The sequence below is a fragment of the Eubalaena glacialis genome, chromosome 6, assembly GCF_028564815.1.
Source record: "Eubalaena glacialis isolate mEubGla1 chromosome 6, mEubGla1.1.hap2.+ XY, whole genome shotgun sequence".
In the NCBI taxonomy this organism is placed as follows: Eukaryota; Metazoa; Chordata; class Mammalia; order Artiodactyla; family Balaenidae; genus Eubalaena; species Eubalaena glacialis.
This window is the reverse complement of record NC_083721.1, coordinates 127,480,524-127,502,107: the sequence shown is the minus strand read 5'-3', so window position 1 is coordinate 127,502,107 and position 21,584 is coordinate 127,480,524. Positions and strand designations below refer to the sequence as shown.

At 35.7% G+C, this 21,584-nt stretch overlaps 1 protein-coding gene across 1 annotated transcript in view; it reads left to right on the top strand.

The window, feature by feature from the left end:
- SLC25A36 (solute carrier family 25 member 36) overlaps positions 1–13,421 on the top strand; it is a 41,432-nt gene extending 28,011 nt beyond the window's left edge. Inside the window, exons 5-7 of the mRNA XM_061194597.1 lie at positions 3,948–4,014; positions 7,220–7,509; positions 9,533–13,421. Coding sequence (XP_061050580.1) covers positions 3,948–4,014; positions 7,220–7,509; positions 9,533–9,726 — 551 coding nt within the window. The 3' untranslated portion in view covers positions 9,727–13,421. The remainder of the gene's footprint in view (positions 1–3,947; positions 4,015–7,219; positions 7,510–9,532) is intronic.
- Positions 13,422–21,584: the final 8,163 nt, after the last annotated feature.

Sequence of the window (21,584 nt, the reverse complement as noted above, 5' to 3'; positions counted from 1 at the left end):
GGAATTTATAATAGCTGTGGAATTAATAGAAGGCGGGAAATGAATTTTTATTTCCTGAATTTGTGTGTGCATTATCTGAGTATTTTATAAAACTTTAATTCTGATTCCTTTATAATATTCCTTCTAGAAGGAAGAATTGGGTAACTTTTCAGTCATCGTGTACTAAAAGCTTGGGGTCGTTAGCTTGGCCATAGTAGCCTTGACCTCCAAAGAATTCCTTAACAGTATTTAAGATTTACATAGCTATAAATGGTATCATGCCGTCCGACAGCTTTTAGAAAAAAACAGTAGTTCTCTTCGCTTAGCATAACGTATTTTAAAAGTCTAATACAGTGCTTTCTATTCTCTTATCTGTTGATACTTGGCTTTCTACCTTCTTGCAAAAACATTGATCTTAATACCTACCATTACTTTCCAAATATGGGACAAGAATATATGGGATCTTGTTTGTTTTAGTTTTAATTAGGTTTTTTTGGGTTTTTTTAGTAGTTTTAATATATTTTTCTTAGAAGGTTAGGTGAGCTTTGTTCTTACAGAAGTTAATTGAAATAAAAAGTACTGAAAATGCAATACTACAGGTATCACTCACTTAATGAAATAGACATTTTCAGCAAGTTTACTATAACCAGGATTTCTGTTAATCTGGTTTTAATTGGTTTACATTATCAAATGGAATATTAGATGAAACAAAACTTTAAAAATTGCATTTTAAAAGTTTTTTTTAAACTTTCTAATAAACTATTAACTATACTACTAATAGTATGGCCAGTATACTGCCATTTTGCTTTAACTGACTGTGGAGCAGCAACATTAATTCTTCTTAACCTACAAATAGATTCTTCATATACTTCTAAATCAGTTTTAATGTTTAATGGGGTGCTCAGAATATTAATATGAAATAGCATATATTATCAAAATGTCACAAAATTTAAATGTCAAAATAAAAAGTAATAGGAAATTTCAGGGGCACCATCCCCAGTATCTTTGTCTTAAAAGGAGTAGGAAGATACGTTTAACTTTGACTGTTTGTCAACTTCAAACTGCCTTACCATATATAATTCTAAGCTAGTAATAAATTTTTATTTCTTCCTGCTTGTTTCATGTTTTGAATTAATAGGTTATATTTTTCTAGATTTAATTAGCCTAATACTGTCTCCATAAGTTTATAATTAGAGTGTCTTTGGTTAAGAGGATGTAATAGCATAAAACCCAAGGACCAGAACTGGTAAAGGACCAATAGCTAAAAACCTGTGGATTATGCCTTGATTCTTTTGTCTAACTTAATGGTTTGCTAGCAGTTAGGCTAGTGTCTTTATTAAGAACTAGCTTGTTACTGGAAGAGTTGAGCCCCAACTGTAGTAAGCACAAGCTGTATAGATATAAGATGATGACATTCTTTCACTTACCTAAATTTTAATGTGTCATGTTCCATAGGTCAATCTGTGTCTGGAAATGAATTTTAGTTAAGTGAGAAATACCTGTTGTTTGCTTCCTGTTTAGTTTATTAACATGTACAGAGCATTATGGGTATTTAAAATTTTATTCCTAGTAACATTTATAAATATGTATTGTAATATTTTAAAGTTTACACATATGGGGTTTTTTTCAGCCTCTAATTGAGGAATTTGAGACTTGGAAGAGTGTTAATAAGCTTGGGTCCTAAGCTTATATTTTTAGACATAGAACTTTTATTTTTTTTAAAAAAAAAGCTTTGATGCTCATCTTCTTTTCAAGTAAAGTATAATAAATTGAATGAGATTTTTACCTAGACAGACTGCTTTTTTTTAAAGTTGGATATAAGCATTCCCAGTTTTATGCTTTCAAAATTTAATAAAAAGCAAATGTTTTTTTCCTAAAATTTCCACATAATAATTAATAAAAACCATTGTGAGTAATGCAGTGTTTTGTTGGTTTGTGCTGCTAAGCAGCTTTTTACTAATAAACTCCTAATATTACTGTATAGACATTTAGCTAATACACATATTTAAGTGTAAAATAAAGAATCATCAAATTAGGCTTATGACCAGAATTCTGATGTCAGGTGCACATTTGCTTTAGAATATAATTTGAATATCTTAAGTTTGACATTTTCACTGAGAAGAATGGGGTTCAAGAGAAAAAAAAATTGAACTCCATAACTTTATTCTCAGTTAAGCCAACATGCCAGAAAAATCTTTTCCAAACAAAATATTTAAACTGATCTGGTTTCATATTTTTCTTCTCTTTCCTTTTATCAAGAATATATGCATGAAAAGAACTTTTCATTTGAAACATCTTCCTGACACCCTGTCCAACACATTAAATTTTTATTATTTTAGTGCTGGCTGATGCTTACAAAATTGTCGGTCCCTTTCTAGTTTTATATTATGTATGTATGTACTATTAAAAGCACTTGAGAAATGGAGACTATATAACCATTACAAAATTATTGAAGGAGTTATTAAACCAAACTTATTTCAGTTATTTTGCTTGATAATAGAGTCAGTTTGAGCATCTCGTTGTGAAACATCTGGCTGTTTCCGCAGTATTAATATAGTGGATTAAGGGAGTAAAATTAGAGTTAGCTAATTATCTGACATTATAGAAGGGAAAAGAACCTGTGAGACTAAATTCTACTTTGTAAACAATTTAGTAAAATTATTTTGCCTTTGTAGATATACCCATACTAACTCTGAAAGCGAAAAAAGGTTTATGATTAGTTCTCCACTATATGTTAACTAAAAAGACAAATTACTCCTAAGTGTACCACAGCATTTTTGTTCCTGAAAGTACTTTACTAATATTAAATGTGCTGGTTATATTTCAAAACCTTTCTAAAAATAATGTGCTTGACCCGCTAGTATTTGATAGCAAGTATTAAAAATTAAGATCCTTAGACATTTCTGCATGTAAGTTTTCACTGAATTTAAAGGCCAAATGAATAAATGTAGGTTTATGTAAGTTCTATCAAGTTTGTGTAGTGATCTTAAGTGTTCACAAGTATTATATGAAAATCCTGTTTTGTATAGATGAAGCAATCTTCATAAATTTCCATCATCAAGATTGCATTTCATGTGCTGCTATTTTCCCATAACACTAGGAAGATAGCAAGTAAAAGATATGCACTAGCCTAGAAACATACTGTTCCAGAGATCTTACTTTACTACCTGGAATGAGCCATCTTAGGGGACCACCCTTCTGCACTGATAGTTAATACATAGTACTTTAGTTTTAAAGTAAAATAGAACTACCTTCTACCTTAAGTTTCTCTCTTCAGTGTCTATAAAAGTAAGAGGGAAGTTCTGATTTGTAACTTTTTGAACTTTTAAGTTTTTATATGTTTTTAAGTGGATGAAAAATAGATCTGTCCTATTAACCCTAACAGAAACCTTATCTCTGTGATACCATTATTTTAACAGTGTTAGTAATTGTGTGCTTATAAAAAGTATTCACAAGGCCAAACAACAATTCTTTCTGTTGTACAATCAACTTAAGATCAGATATTGGTAAATGCTGACGTTTATGTAGACTCCATTTTGAACATAGTGATTTGTGATTTAGTTGGACCCCAAGTAGCTATTGTAGAGTTTGCATGCTAAAAAGCCCTAGAATACACAAAATTTCTATGTTTCTTTGTAGAAATGGGTTTCTGAATTTAGCTTAGAGAGTAGAGAGTGCCACCCATAGCATATTCTGAATATGTTGGAAGAGAAGTTTATATATAATCAGATTTTGCTCTTAAAGGAATCTTTTAGTTATGGTCAGAATTTGAGACTGATTTGGAAATAAAAAGTACAGATGTTCATGGTTGAATGGATTTGTAAAATAAAAGTGTAAAGCATACATCAGTTGATAGCTTAAATATTTATATATTTTCTTTAATATAGATTTATATAGTTTTAAAAATCTTGAAGTTAATAGTGTGTTCTTCATTTTTACCAGAGTTCATTTTAAACATGTTTGTTTAGGTTTTACCGCAATCACAGCAACCAACCCCATTTGGCTTATAAAGACTCGGTTACAGCTTGATGCAAGGTATGTTAATTCATTAAAACAAAATTTGTTAAAGTTGGCTTCAACTAAATTTCTTCTATAAATTTGTATCAGTGAGATCTCAGTGCCAGGTATCTAAACATTTTTTCCCCTCATTTGCTGCTGATTTCGTTTGTTCAGTTTTTTTTGTTTGGTTTTGAAACTTGGATGTACCATCAGAGGCAAAAGTGACATTAATAGTTGACAGTATGACAGTTTCTAGGAAAGAAAGTATACTATGCATTGTGTTTTTCAGTAAAGGAAGAAGAAAGAAAAAGGACATATTAATCTAACCCAAGCTGTGATACTTTCATTCACTCCATGTGTGATTATAATCGGCCTCCTAACACCTAAATAAACAACATGATCAATGAGTCTAGACTGAGTCTTTAAGGATCATTGCCCAAACTCATGAACCTTGTACCCAGAGCGTTCTGGCGTGGAATTTAGCTCTCGTGTATTCATGGACTTCATCTGTTACTGCCAGCCACTTTATAGCAGCAAGATCATTCATTCAATACATCTATAATGAGCAGGTACTGGTAGGTTCTAGAGATATCCCAGGAAACAGTTGGGACCAACTTTAAATGGAATAGTCAAGGGATGGTTTTTTGAGCCCATTTTTAACCAGAGGCAATAGTGCAAATCTCACATATCCTAAGTTTAGGGCCTTTGACGTGTTCTGGGAGCTGAGAGAAGGCTAGAAGCAGTGTGGCTTAGAGTCCTGCCATCTCAACTCCTGTTGGCCTTCAGAATGGAGGACAGGGAAAAAGTAACACTTTTAAGTAGAGAGATGACCTTATCTGATGTATTATAATAATAATAATCACGTTGATAGTTTTGAAACTGTTTAGCCTTTCAGTCTGGAGTAGACTCTGTATAACAATTTTCACTGTTTTTTATATTTTAGGGTTTGGGAAGTCTAGTGTAGATATCATAGATTATAAATAAAACTGATCTAAGAAATCATTAACAATTATGCCTGCTTAAAGCTCTGTTTTCCACGTCCTGTCATGTAGAATTGTATGCTATTTGGAGACTTGAAAAGCAATGTCTAATTCTTGTTTCATCTAGAATAATTTTTAATGAAATCTTAAGTTGAGTGTTGCAGCAAGACTCAGAGTTTATCTCCTAAAGCCAGAGATCTGAAAGGTAATGGTAGGTAAGCCAACCCAGAGGTTAAAAAGTGTGAGATGCCAGTCCCTACTGTACTGTGATAAACTACCAGGGGCATGCTTCAGTATGCTATAGGGTGGATTGTAGGGGATCCCGGAAAAGCATGGATTAAAACTCTTTAATGTTGTAAGTGAAAAAAGTAATAATCAAGCCAGCACAATTTCCTAGGCTTAGTGGTGGGGAAATGGGATGGGGCTGGGGTAGTAGTGAAAGGTTGATTTGAGGACGCTCCCTTACAGCACAGATCAAGAACAGGGCTGATGTGTTTGCATATTGACCTTGAGGACTCACAGCCCTTGACTTCCTTGTAAGAAAGGATTTATAGCAGAAACTAATTACAGTTGGTTGCATGGATCATTCAACTAAGAAATATTTATTCAGTACCATTAGTTGAGGATAGTCATTGATTCAAGACAATTATTAGTTTATAAGATTGGAAGAATCTGTAGGTTATCAGGTAGGTGTCTCAGTTGTGGTTTTATTTTGTTATGTTATCCAGTTGTATATAATTTATAAATAGTTAAGTTTTCTATTTCTTTTCCCGTGGGTGGCATTTAAACCCATTTCTTACAGATAAAGTTCTATTGGGGGACTCATAATGAATTGAAGGTAATAAATATTTTTACAAACTCAAAATTATATACTTGTAAAAGAGTAGATGCTGCACCCTTAAGTAGCACTAAGAAAGTTTTCTTGGGCACAATGCTTCATAAATACTTGATAACTGTAGAAGTCCTCATTCACTATTTACTGAGGTGAAAGATATGGCCATTACCTTCAAAGGATCGTAGGAAATTTGATTTAAAGTCACCCAGTCACTTTTGGGGAAGAACTGGGTGGGCTTGGAAGAATCCCCCAGGTACACAGAAATTAGCTTAATTATACTCCTTGCTTTGTGATATTCTATTATCATTGGTGTTTCAGTCATATATATATATATATATATATTTTTTTTTTTTTTTCCCTGTATTGGGTCTTTGTTGCAGTGTGCGGGCTTTCTCTAGTTGCGGTGAGCAGGGGCTACTCTTTGTTGCGGTGTGCAGGCTTCTCATTGCGGTGGCTTCTCTTGTTGTGGAGCACGGGCTCTAGGCGCGAGGGCTTCAGTGGTTGCGGCACACGGGCTCAGTAGTTGTGGCTCGCGGGCTCTAGAGCACAGGCTCAGTAGTTGTGGTGCACGGGCTTAGTTGCTCCTCGGCATGTGGGATCTTCCCGGACCAGGGATCAAACCCGTGTGCCCTGCATTGGCAGGCGGATTCTTAACCACTGTGCCACCAGGGAAGTCCCAGTCATTCTTTTTATATATATATATTTTTTTAATTATTTATTCATTCATTTATTTATTTATTTTATTTTTGGCTGTGTTGGGTCTTCGTTTCTGTGCGAGGGCTTTCTCTAGTTGCAGCAAGCGGGGGCCACTCTTCATCGCGGTGCGCGGGCCTCTCACTATCGCGGCCTCTCTTGTTGCGGAGCACAGGCTCCAGACGCGCAGGCTCAGTAGTTGTGGCTCACGGGCCTAGTTGCTCCGCGGCATGTGGGATCTTCCCAGACCAGGGCTCGAACCCGTGTCCCCTGCATTGGCAGGCAGATTCTCAACCACTGCGCCACCAGGGAAGCCCTTATATATTATTAAATGCGAAAGACTCAGCTTACTTAGAATTACTTTTAATATAATGTGAGGGGTTTTTATTTATTTTGTTCTGTTTTTGAGCTGCAGTCACAGTGTGTTTGAACACAGTCACAGTGGATTTTGTTGCTTATTCATACAGTCAGACTTCAATGAAACTGAAGATTCAAAGTAGTTATTTTGCATTCAGTAAAACTACTTATATGTTACCTATCTAATATGACAAATTTGGGACAGAAGAATAGGAAATCTAAAATGAATGTTTTAAAATTCTGATTTTACTTCCTCATGAATTAAAGAGGGTTATTCTTTAGTAGAGTGGCATATTTCTATATATTTTATTTACTTTATTTAAAAACCTATACTACTTTATTTTTGTTAATAAGGTTTTTCCCTTTTGCTTTTCAGGAACCGTGGGGAAAAGCGAATGGGCGCTTTTGAGTGTGTCCGTAAAGTGTATCAGACAGATGGACTTAGAGGATTTTATAGGGGCATGTCTGCTTCATATGCTGGCATATCAGAGACTGTTATCCATTTTGTTATTTATGAAAGTATTAAGCAAAAACTACTGGAATATAAGATTGCTTCTACGATGGAAAATGAAGAAGAGTCTGTAAAAGAAGCATCAGATTTTGTGGGAATGATGCTAGCTGCTGCCACCTCAAAAACGTGTGCCACAACTATAGCATATCCACATGGTAAGAGGACTTGAATGTGTGTGAGTAATCTTCTGTTAAATCAGAAATATTTTCCCACCCCAGCCAATGGCCACCTTATTAGAGTATTTATAGTTTTACTGAATTACAGTATAACTAAATACAGTTCATCGTAATGGGATTAAATCTGTATGAGTAACATAAGGCTGTTTTAATAGGTCAGTATAGGTATGCTATAGTAGCATGGTGGTGATTTAGCATGGGCTCTGGACAGTCAGATTTCAGCCCAGAGTCAGATTCCAGCCAGGTGACTTGGGCAAGTTTCTGTTTTTTAAAAAAGTATGGATGTAGGTGCCATACTAGATACTTTATTATTACATACATATATACAGTATACATTATTGCTAATCTGCACAAAAATCGTGCAAAGTACTTATAAGTCTAGAGGTATACCAGAACATAACCAGAATTGTCTTCATTTTCAGATGGGAAACCAGAAATGTTAAGATTAAGTAACTTGCTCAAGGTCACATAGCTTACTCAGTGGTGGAGCTCAAATTTGAATTGAAGTCTATAATCCCAAAGACCAAGTTATTTTACATTGTTTCATGTTGGCAAATAAGTATATATTAATGATTTTTAAAACTTCTGTTTTTTAAGTTTTAAAATATTAGCCTTTTTCATTAATAACTAAGAAAACCACTTAAGAATTTCTCTGTAACACGCTGAGGGTTTTTTTGTAACGTTTTTGTTGTTTTGTTAAAGTGTAAACTTTGATTTTGGTATGTTTGAGGTTTAGTTTGGTTTGGGTTTTTCATCTAAGTGCTTCACTTTTGTTACGCTGATTAATGTTTACAGTCACCTTTGTAAAGCTAAGGCTATGTGATTAAAGCTCTGTCAGGAAAAATGAAATACCGCTAGAAAATGAGTATTTGTTCTAAAACGTAATTTATGAATAAAACCAACTCTTTAACAAAATTGGACTGTCAACTTACCTCCAGTTTCCTGAGGGCCATTCCTAACTTCTTTAAGAGAAATCAAAAGAGGACAGTACCAGCAGCATTGGGTAGGTTCTGGCCTTCTATGGGAGGTCTAAGATGGTGACCTGCTCAGGTGAGAGAGAGAGAGGGTTTTGGAGTTGGAAGCACCCTGTCTCTTCAAGTGAGATGATGTCATTATAAGAAGAGGTACAGTTTATAAACAGTATTTTGGAGTGAAATATATAAATGACATGGATATTTAAGACAGGACATAGGAGATTTCAAATGTTAACATTTGCAGTGAAAGTTACTTTCGGCCATTTCCCTCAGGCCCATCAGGAGCATTGTGTTGAAAAAGTTTGAAAAATAATGGGGTGGAAAGAACAGATTCTTCAGTTGAAACTCTTAATTCTTGTCCCAGCCTCTGCCTTCAGCTGACTAAAACTTCTTAGTAGCCCCCATTTCTTTCTTTACCTTTTAAAATGAAGAAAAATTAGACTAACCTTTAAGATCCTTTTCAGATCTAAAGGTTTATGATTTTTGCCTGGTTGCTTCCCAGATGCGGCCTTTTAGCTGACACTAGTATTTTAAACATTTTCAGCCTTATCCACATAAAATTTCATGTTGGTGTATGTGGACCATTGTGAATAAATTAATAATTCTATTTTTTCATTGTTATGTCCACTTCTTAAAAATCTTCCCTGTTTGTTTCTCACTGTATCTTTCTGTATTCATCTTTGATACCATCTCTATTCTCTTTCCAGCTTTACCTTTATTTATCACATCTATTCTCCCTTTTATCTATATCCAGTATATAACTGATACTTCTGTTTATTCTGTCTTTTACCATTCAGGAACCTATGAAATTTTATAATTAGTATATGTGATTTTAGCCAGCTAGCTTAGGAGTTTGGTGAAAGACATGGCTATGGTAACTAGTTTCAATAAGTTGCACATTAAAAATTACTCCTCATTTATCCTGAACTTACACTTACAGTCTGATAAATGGGATGTGTCCAGTATTAGGAGGGTATAAAGATATTACACTGGTGTTTAAATAAAATGACTATTTTTTTCCCATACAGAAGTTGTAAGAACAAGACTGCGTGAGGAGGGAACAAAATATAGATCCTTTTTTCAGACACTATCTTTGCTTGTTCAAGAAGAAGGCTATGGGTCTCTTTACCGTGGTCTGACAACTCATCTGGTGAGACAGATTCCAAACACAGCCATTATGATGGCCACCTATGAATTAGTGGTCTACCTGCTCAACGGATAGCACCACCAGGCTGCTGTACTATAAAGAGGGAAGACCAAAAGATACAGTGGACCATGGAGTACCGAAGCCAGCTTGGTGGACAGAAGGAAAATAGTGTGGGAACATGGAACTATACCTAAGTGGAAGTTTGGTTGTAGGAATTAAAGTAATCATAACCACATTACTTAGTCTTTTTGTAATGTGAAAAAAAACCTTGGCTGCCTCCAAGAAAAAGCCTTTAGAAGCGCTCCTTCTTCAGAATTGCCATTTTCTCTACCATGTCCACAGGACACAGCTGGCATTTTGTTGATTTATGGCAATCAGAGTATAGTGTTTATTCCATGAGCACTTTTCCAGTCTTCAAGACAAAGCCATCTGTAACTGTATAACTATCCAAAGATAGTACTGACAGTCAGAAATTTCTAACTTCTGTATAATTCCTATAAAATTGAAAAATAACAATGATAGTAGTATTTTCACATTTCCTTGAGAGGATCTGGCACTATATTTTAAAGTTAATCATTTGGCATTAGTAGTCACTGTTTTTGATGACAAATGAAGTAGTGTCTAAACATGTGTTTATTTTTAGCTTTAAAATGTTTTGGTTTCCACTGCTCACAGGTGCTTTATGTTTAGCATAATGTGAACACTTAAACTGTTAATGTATCAACTTAAATGGTAATAGTTTGGGACATAATAAACCAGTAAAATGTTGATTCTTGGCCATTTCAGTGACTTGAGCATGTCCTTTTATCTTTTCTAACCTAATGATACATGAATGAATGCAATGTCTTTGCAGTGACTTAATAATTATGAACTTGAATTATCCCCTGTCATACCTAGGTGTCATTTTCTTAAAGTGGAAAACATTTACTGCTTCTGAATCTTTCTCAATTTGGTTTCACATTAAGAATTTGAACCTTTGAATTATTTCCAGAAGCTCTGCATACATTGCATTTATTTAGTAGAGAAAATGGTAATTTTCAGCTTTGCCCTTACAAGGTGTTTTCTTTTTTTAAGGTGACGTTATAAATATCTGGGGCAGCATAAACATTATAGAAGAAGGGCCCTCTGCAATCTGATTGGGCAGGTAGTTATCCTAATTAACTTACAGTTTTATAAATGAACAAACTGCTTTGGACAAGGAATTTATTCCATCCTAATTTCTTGAATGGTAAATCGTAGAAAGATTCAAGTTAATTCAGATTAAGCGTGTTAACAGGATATAGCTTTTACATTTTGCTGTTGAGTTCAACTGCACCTTTTAATACTTTAAATGTATTATGTGTATGGCCCTTATGAAGATATTTGCTGTAATTCTATTAAAAGACTTTCGCTTATGGATGTTGCTATACTGGTGTATGAAATTTATACAATTAAACTCCAGTGTGGTAGTCATTTCAGTATACATGAACTGTACATTTTGTGCAATGGCTTTATCTTAAGAATGACTTTTGGTGAATGCACTTTGTGGCCTTCTGCGGGGGAGGGTGAGAGTAGGAGAGAATTCCCATGTTAAGATTACTTTTTTTAAGTATTGGTTATGTATTAGGCAGAAACAGTGTTCATAACATTTTTCTGGGATTTAGGTATATTTTGGAGATCTTTACTATAAATGTTTTAAGTATTCTTATGTACACTGTAGTGCCCCTAACATATAAAAAATCATAGCATGTCATTGCAAGCTTTCTCCACTGTCACCAGTGAGACACAGTTCCCTCTTAAATTCCTACACCTTAACTTCCTCGTAATCAACAGTAACTGGATGTTTTTGAGGTGCTTCGATTGGAATTTAAAGTATTCCAATCTATTTGGAGACCAAAGGCAAATTCAGTTTCATTACCTTTGGGATTATTCTTACCTTTTATGGTGAATTTCAGCTTTGACATTTATTGTGAGGAACATGCCCCCCACCCCCCCAAAAAAAACAGTAATGGGGTTTCTAACTTAAATCTGTAAAAGTGTCAATATATAGTGTGTTCATTTTCATGTGCCACTTATACTGCCTAATACAGTGCCATTTGCCTTGTGAAGATCTGTAAACATTAGTTGTATTGAATGTCAGACAGAGACTCTCTAATCTTAGTGATCTGAATACCCCACAAATGATTAAGAATGATATAAAAACCAGCAGCTAAGGAACATCTTATTTAGTCGTAGCAAATTCATAACAAGTGTCCTTCAAGGGTGAACTCTTATTCTATTCCTGTTTGTATTTGTATTGACCCTTTAGTGCATTTTTTTCAGCTTTTAAAAGTGAGTATGTGCTGGAAGGAAAAGATCTTAGAGTCTCAGACTTTGTTTCTTTGTGCGCCAACTGGAAAGGAGCAATGAAGTTTATTTTGTTTCTTCCCCCCAAAGTACAATCTGCCGTAGTTTATGTATGACAAAGATAATTTAAAAAGAAAACTTTATATAAAAATTGTACATAAAGTTTGTCTTTGAAACATTTCTTTGGAGATTTTTCTTTTTTAATTGATGCAAACATTTAAAAAGAAAAAAAGAAAAACACTTAAAAAGCATTGGACTTTTTTTGTAAACTGTGTTTTATTTTCATCCGTTTTCTCTCAGATAGCTTTTTATTTCTAGTGTAGAGGTAGTCAGCACTCTTCAAATTGGTATGTACTTTTATTGGAGAATCGTCTCAGAAAATTGAACTTTTCAGGTTAAAGCGGTACATACTGAAAGAACATTCTCATAGAGCAGCAGATCAGAACTCTGGTACTTGTGGCTCACAGAAACAGTTGACTAGATTTCAAAGTCAAAAATCTGAGAATGACCAACCTGTGATTGTGGGGTACCACACAGTGCTTTTAAATCCAGGGAAAAAACTGTATCACCAAAGCTTTTGTCTTGGTTTTCCTTATGTATGTAATTTCGTGGAACCAATCTTACTAGATGGGACCCGCAAGCAATTGATTTTTTTAACTCTGACACCAAGAGAGAATATCATTACATTACTTAATCCAGCCTTTTGTCTCCTAAAACCAAATGCCCATTGTGGAATAGCATTATTCTGTTAGGACCAGCTGAGTTTGGGTTGTTAAGAATAATGAGTGTTTACCCTTTTACTGGAGTATAAATATGTCAGCATTTTCAGATTTTGTTTTCGATCACTAAAAATACTGATTTGATCTTGAAGGACTGAAGTGCTAGGAATCCATTTGTCCTTTACGCTTCCAGCGTTGTCCGTGCTGTCTTTGGTTGTTTATATGCCCTTCTGCCTGGACTGTTATAGCGCTATAGGGGCCCCTCTGGGGCTGGTTCAGCCTTTTTCTCCTCTGGTATTGATCATGACTTAACATTCCTAAGAATATAGGTGTTCCTAAATGACTTAAATTGGAAGGGGATTTTAACTATATAAAAGTATTTAATGTACTAACTTTCGGCCCACACAAATCTCCATTGTGCCCTTACATTTCTCCATCTACACCCTGCTTTTTATGCTACTCCTTGTAGAAACTGAAGATTCTAGTTTTACTCAGTTTTTGTGTTAATAAACATTTTGAATGTGTACCCCTGCATATGTGAACCATTAAATTATGACCTGTCAGTCGTAGCTAAATAATCAACTTCAAAGAGTTGATATCCTTTGACCATTTATGTGAGGTTTGCTATTGAATTCCTGTATGTGGCTGTAAATTATGTGCATTTACTCTGTATTTATGTTAACTAGCTGAATTTTATTTGAATTGTTAAAATTCCAAAAATTAAAATATGCGTATGAAAATCTGGTGTTTGTTTTTCAGTTTTTCTATAATGTGTCCTAATACTCTGGTATGGTGAGAATGTAATCATACTTTCTTAGGATTAATGTGTAGAACAAAAGTGCATAGCCATTTTTTTCAAGTTAAGTGTTAGGGTCCTACCTGCTAGACCTAGTGATAGATGCCTCTAGGGATTGAAAGGTCGAATAATCCCACTGCCTCATAGTTCAGGAAGAAATTTCTGTTCTTGCATATTTTCCACAGGTTTGTTGATCTGTAAATCCAGTACTTTTCATGTATCAAAATATCTAATTTGCAAAGAATATTTGAGAAATTGAAGCCTGATTAGGTTATTTGATTGATTCCTCCCTAGCTTGTAATTTTTTTTTTTAACAGTAGGAGCTTTTGTTTGTTTTAATTTCAGCCTTTGGGAAAGCTAAGAATATTAAAGGTAAAGAGCTGGAAACTTGTTATAATAACCAAATGAATCCACATATGATAGATTGAAATACAAGTGACACAGATATAAGTGTTATGTAGTGCCTACCCACTTTATATTTTGTCTGTTTTGTTTTTTTAGGTTTTCCCAAATTGTAGCAACAGTCAGACATCACCTAGTTTTGTTAGTAAGGAAACCAGGACAAATTTGTCATGTTACATTTCTCAACGTAAAGCTGAAATTGTTTGGCCTCCTGACAGTACTCTCTCCACTGAAGACTGAAATGGTGGGTAGAGTGAAGATATTGGCAAAATAATGGTATGACTTAGCTCAAGTGTCCCAGGTTTAAATTGTGTGGATGTGTGTTCATTACCAAATATCGGAAGCTGTGATAGAAGAAGGAATCTGTGAGTTAATGATTTCTTAAGGTTCAAGTGTGACATCTGTACAACTGATACTCAGGCAAGCAAGCAAAGTGTAGTTAAATGATTTCCTTTGTTAATTTTTTGCATTGCACAGACCAGCTGACTGACTACCTTTATATATGGAGGCAACTCAGTAAATTTGTAGAGTGCTATGTTTATACAGTGATTTCATGTGATTTCCCAACAGCCTATATATTGGGTGAATAGACCCATGATATTTAAAGGGTTGTTAGTTACAGCTGGTCTTTTTCAATTTGGGTGTTCATGTTTACTCACTACACTAGGTTATTCATCAGCACTTGAGATGACACTGAGATGACTTAAAAAAAAAAAAAACTAAAAGATGGGGATTGGCTTAGAATGAAACATTGGGGAGTGATGAGAAATGGAGCTCAGTAAGTAAACTGGAACAACATGGCCTGTCTGTCTTTGAAACTGATCTATATAGAGCTTAGATTACCTCCTGAGGCTACTGGAACAGCAGTGGATTTTTTTTTTCCCCGAAGCATCATAGAAAATCAGACAACAAATAGGTTCAGTTTGTCTTAGATGGGCAGCCCTCAGTTACACTACCTGTGAACCTCAGGGATGTCATATTTTCTCTGAAGTGTCATGGTGATTAATTCTGTTAGAAAAATCTGGAAAGGCTGCCTGGAAAAACATAGTACTTTTACCCAGACTTTGAAACAGGGATGGAAATATGGGCTGATACAGGGAGGGGTGTTCCTTGAAGTAAAGATCAAAGTTTTCTAATAGCCCATTAGGAAAAATAACCCATTTTCTTTTATTCTTTCCTGGAAATTGATTCAAAAGTAACTGTCTTGACATTTTGAAACTAGTGGTAGATCCAGGATTCTAAACCTAGTCAAATTCAAAGGAGCTCATTACATCTAGCCCAACAAAATTTAGTGCTAGACCCTCGTTTTCTGTTATCCAGTTCCCTACTCTTAAAAGCACCTCATAATTCCTCCTTGAGTCTCATTGTCAAGAACAAATAGCCCATTTTCAACTGCTACTTCTGAACCTTAGCTTTCAAGATTATCCAATAAGATTGATGAAAATTGTATGAACTATGAGTTTTAGTGGCCCAGGTTATTTGATCTATATCTTCCTAAACTATATACTGATTTTTTGTTTTGCTTTTTGTCTCCACACCCCTGACAAGTATGCTAGGGCAACTAGACAATAATATGAATAAAAATGAACAATTACTTCACCATACACAAAAGATGGATGATAGGTCTAAAGGTAAAAATTAAAATTGTAAACCTAGAAGAAAATATCTTTGCAACCTTGGAGTAGGCAAGGATTGAAATTTACCCAAAAAAGGCACTAACCATTAAAAAGAAGAAACATCAAAATTAAACAGACACCATTAAAAGTAAAAATGCAGCCACAGACAAAATATTCACAGTATGTCTGACAGGACATTTAATAAGGAAAATTTTTAAGGTAAAGACCTGAACAGCCACTTTGCAAAAAAGTAGGCATATGAAAAGATACTTAACGTGATTAATGAATTAGAACCAAGGGAACACTACAGTGCACCCTGTACAATGACAAGTAGGCATCATACCTAGGATGTTCAAACAACTGAGACTCATACATTGTTGTTTAGAGTGTAAAATGGTACAGCTACTTTGGAAAGATGCCATTTCTAGGAAAATTTAAAACTATATCCACTCTATCACCCAGAATTATTACCAGGTGGGGAGGAAAAGTTTCCCAAGAGAAATGAAAAGTCCTCAAATGTTCATAGCAGTTTTATTACTAAAGGTGGTCATCAAGAGAAGGTCACTTTATGTTCATACAGTGGAATACTGCATAGCAAAACAAAAAGCAAGATGTGAATTACTGATACATGCCATAGCATGGATGAGTATCAAAAACATGTTAGATGCAAGAAGCCTGGCACAGAATAGTATATGCTCTATTCCGTTTATGTGAGGGTCAAGAACAGGCAAAACTAGTCAACATGATAGAAGCCAAATTAATGTTTACTGGAAGGTGTGGAGGAGGAGCTGACAAGGGGGCCTAGTGGGACTCTCTGGAGTAATGGCAATCTCTCACATGTTGATTTGGGTAGTGGTTAAATAGGTGTGTACACAATATGAAAATCATTAACTGTACATTTAATATTTGTTCACTTTAAACGTATTTTAAAAGTAATAACATGAAATAAAGATACTTAAGGAAAAGAGTAAATTTTGAGTGAAAGCTACAGAATGAAACCCATGAAGACTTGAGATACTGGAAGTATCAAAGTACAGTTCATAAAGTAGTCATGCTTAATATGTTTCAGGAAATATATAAAATGGAGGTTTTACAAGTGAATATCTGATTTTGGTATCATGAGTAAGCCGGACCTCTGAGCAACTCACCTCTTCCGTGACAGCTAATCTTAGAACATGCTTCTTAAGCCATTGCTGGCACAATACAGAAGGGTTCCCCAAGGACTTTTTCCCCTCTACTCCTCTACCCCAAGCCCAAAGCTAAACAATTAGAGTAAACCGGGATTAATCAGGGTAGGGACTGGTGCTGCAGCTTAGATGACCAGGAGCAGTTAGTTAGTTATATTTGGGGTCTGGGGCTGAAGAGTAGGGGAGCCAGAGCGGGCTGAGGTGCTTCCAGGATGGGGATACCAGTAGAAGTAGAATCAAATCGTTACAGGAAAACTTTGCAAGTTAGGCCTACAGAATTCTCACAGCATTACTTGATGATCACCAAACACATAAGACCAGCCACTATGAGTGACTACAGAAACACGGAAACAACACATTTAACACTGTCAAACACTTAATAGGTTCCAACTGTCAAGAGAGAAAATGCAGAGTAGCTGTAATTACTAAGATGAGCATACAATAAGAAACATAAGGGATAAACAGACCAAAAGTTAAAATATAGGAACTGACATCAACTCAATAGATAAGTCAAAAATGGACTAGACATAAGTGAAGTGATTTAAACTGTAAGATATATCTAAATAATTGACCTAGAAGACAGCAAAGAGAGAGAAAAGGACTGTATGAATGAGAAGTTAGGAGACATGGAGGATGCAATGAGAATGTCTAATACTACATTATATTAAAGTAATGAAGAGAATAGAGAAGTGGTAATATTTTAAAAGGTAAAATTCCCAGAGTTGATAAACATGAATCCATAGCTCCACGAATCACAGTGTATCCTAAGTAGGATTAAATCATGCCTATACACATAGCGAAACTGAAGAACATCAAAGCAAGGTGAAGATCTTGATTTCTGCTACCTGCATAATGGGCTACGTTTAAGGGCCAAAGTTTCTAATGAGTGTGATTAAAATACTAGATAAAATACTTCAAAAATCTTATCATCCTAGAGTTAATATAATAATGAGGAACAAGCAGGCCAAAATCCAAGATACAGCAAGAACCTATAGAGTTAATAGGCACTTAGATGTGTTTGCTGATCTAACTATAATCTTGATAGCCTTTCAGAACAAGGGAGACAGAAGCAGATGACCAAGCAAGCCTCCCCTAAGTTGAGGAGCCTAGTAGACCCTTCCCGTTAAGTTGGGACCCCAGAAGTACATTTGGATTCTTTCTTCTGCCCCCTTGAGACTAGACAAAGTTTCCTTGGTGCTGAGCAGAACTGAGAAGAAAAATTGAAAGACGAAAAGAGCATATCCCTGAGACTGTAGATCAAGTACTGACCCTTGAGCAGAATTAAAGCCCAAATCTGCATTATTAGAGTGGGGAGGGGGACCCTCGGGTCCTGAATTAAAGTGGTTCCAGAAATATAAATCTCAAGTGCACAATAGAAGCAAATCCCATTCATTTCTGGAAAAAGCAATCCTCATCCCTCATCCCAGGTCGTGGTAAAACCACATCAATAGTTTTTCAAGGACTATGAGCCGCACACAGTGAATAATAAGCAAGGAAGGAGACCGCACCCCTGGTGAGAACCCTCAAAATAGAAGCAAAACCAGCCTATCCTCCCCCCACCAAAAAAAAAAAAAAAAAAAAAAAACAGATTCTGGAGTTATCAAATAAAGATTGCAAAATGCAAATTAGTACATTTTTAAAAATATAAGGCCTACTTGAAAACAGAATGGGCCACTTAAAAATGGTAGAACAGATTTGAAAACCAAATATAACTTCCAGAAATGAAAAAGAAAATTTAAAGCGCAGTTGGACAACGTTGAAGGAGAATTGTTTAACAAAGATGGAGCAGCAGAAATGCAGAATGCAGCCAAGAGGAAGAAATTACAGAGGAGAGAGTAGGATGCAGGCAGGATACACAGCAAGTCCAATAGGTGTTTGATTGGTGTCCCAGAGAAGCAGAGAGAAAATGTATCATAGAGATCATCTGAAGCTACAAAGGCTGAGAATTTTCTCAAACTGACGAAGAAATCAAAATCCCAGGTAATCCCAAAGAGAATAAATAAAAATGGGCCCATATCTAGATACAAAGTCATGAAATTAGATAACCAAAGGCAAAGAGAAAAATTTGAGACAAAAGCATCCAGAATTTTTCCTTTGACAGAACCTTCAAAGCAATGACAGCTAGGCTGACAACCAACTCCACATTAATAACAGAAGACAATGGAACAATTCCTTCCAGGGTACTGCCAAACTAGGATTTTATACCCAGTAAAAATCTTTCAGAAATGAGGATAGAATAAAGAAATTTCAGAAAAATTAAAACTGGGAGTTTGCTATCAACAGAAGCTCACCAAAGGAAATCCTAAAAGATTTAGGCAGAAGGAATCTGAGACCAAATGGAAGGCCTAAAATGCAAGATAAAATGGTAAACAAAAAAGCAGTAAGTTAGGCAGGCAAATGCAAAAGGTGTTTAACCATATAAAAGAGATAATTGTGGCATTTTTTTAAATAACAGAAAAATACAGCACATTACAATTTTTTTTTAATGTTTTAATTTTTGGCTGTGTTGGGTCTTCATTGCTGTGCGCAGGCTTTCTCTAGTTGCGGCAAGCGGGGGCTACTCTTTCGTTGCGGTGCGCGGGCTTCTCATTGTGGTGGTATCTCTTGTTGTGGAGCACAGGCTCTAGGTCTGCGGGTTTCAGTAGTTGTGGCATGCGAACTCAGTAGTTGTGGCGCACGGGCTTAGTTGCTTTGCGGCATGTGGGATCTTCCCGGACCAGGGCTTGAACCCGTGTCCCCTGCACTGACAGGCTGATTTTTAACCACTGCGCCACCAGGAAAACCCCGAGCACATTACAATTTTATGAAAGTGAGGAAGGAGGTAAGTGGGAGTTTGAACATTCTATGAACCTTGTATTAACCAGAAGGAAGACAAAGATTTTGATTCATTTAAAATTTTAAATATACATTGTAAGACATAGGATAACCAGTGAAAGGCCTCTTCCCCATACTAGTAGAAGGGGAAAACATGAAATTCAGTTAAAAAGAAGGCCAGAAAGGAGAGACAAAAAGCATGAAATAATATAGTTTTAAATCCAAATATATCAGTAGTTACATTAAGTGGAAAAGGACCAAATGTTCCAGTTCAAAGATTTTCAGGCTGAATTTAAAAACGAACAACAACTTTGTGAAAGACATGGCTAAACCATAAGGACATGCTAAGGTTGAAAGTAAAAGAATTGGATAAGGTGTAAAAATACTACCCAAAGGAAAATAAGTGTAACTATATTGCTACCAGAGAAAAAAGGCTTTCAGGCAAGAAAACATTCCTAGAATTCAAGAAGGTTAGTCACCACGTAATAATAAAAGATTTGTTTCACCAAAACACAGTGATTCAATGATTTAAAATTTTCATGCATCTAATGACATTTCCTCATTGTATAAAGCCAAAATGGAAAGAACCACAAGAAGAAACAGACAAACCCACAGCAATAGAGGTAGTTTTTGACGAAGTTCACTCAGAAATTGATAGAACAAGCAAATAAAAACAGTAAGCATATAGATTTCAACAAGATGATTAACAACTCTGACCCAATGGAAACACATAGAACACTGCATTCAACATCTGCAGAATATGCGTGCTTTTTCAATCATACACAGAATGTTGATAAAAATGGACCCAAGCAGTCTCATCGAACTTCAATGTATTAAAGTCATACAGAGGAGTTTCTGGGACCACAAAGCGATTAAACTGGAAATCAACAAGAAGACTGAAGAACTTTGTAAGTTTGGAAATTGAGACACATGCTTCTAAAGAATCCACAAGTCCCCTCAATCAAATGGACAAAATACTTTGAACTGAATGATAATAAAAAGTCTAAATGTCAAAACTGATAACTTTTTAAGCAGTCCTTAGAGAAAATTTTACCTTTTAAGCCCATATATTATAAAAGGAAAAAAGGCTGAAAATTAATGAGGTAAGCATTTATATTAGTTAGGGTAGGCTAGGGCACAGTAGATTAGAGACTCAAATACATAATGGCTCAACCTAATAGGAATTTATTGCTTGCTCATTTAAGGATCTTGGGCTGAGAACAGATTGGTTCTGTTCTAACAGTCCTTTAGGGACTCAGCTGACTGAGGCTCTGTGATTCTCAAAACTCCCCTTCCAAGGGTACACTGGGGCTGTGGTTCTCATACTTCAGCATGTATCCAAATCATGCAGACCGTTTTGTTTTGTTTTTCTGGTGTTGTCATTGTTCTTTAAAGTGCTAAATGTTACCTATCGTAGAGAAGTTATAAATCGGTAGGCAAAATTCCATCATTTGGGGAAATAGTTCAGAGAATAGAACTTTTAGATGTATTTTCCCCATACTATTACAAAAATATTTTCCTCCCAGCCTTATTGAGATATAGTTGACATATAACATTGTATACGTTTAAGGTGTACAATATGATGATTTGAAAGTACACTCTTGTGTGCAAAATTGTTGCAGGAAAGAGAGTGGGGCACGAGAGGATGGTCACATCCCAGGTCACGTCTGAGTCCCTGGGATGGCCACCAAGTGTGGGTTCTTGGCTTCACACAGGAAAGAATTCAAGAGCGAGCCACAGTAGTGAAAGAAGGTTTATTCAGGGAGATACACACTCCATATGTCAGAGTGTGGGCCATCTGGGAAGGTGAGAGAGGCCCCAGGGTATGGGGTGGTCAGTTTTTATAGGGGTGGAGAATGTCATAGGCTAATGAGTGAGAGGAGTATTCCAGCTATTTTGGGGAAGGAGTGGGGATTTCCAGGAATTGGGCCACTGCCCACTTTTTGACCTTTTGTGGTCAGCCTTGAAACTGTCATGGCGCCTGTGGATGTATCATTTAGTTTGCTGAGGTGTTACAATGAGCATATACTGAGGCTCAAGGTCTAGTCATCTGCCATCTTGGACCTATTTGGTT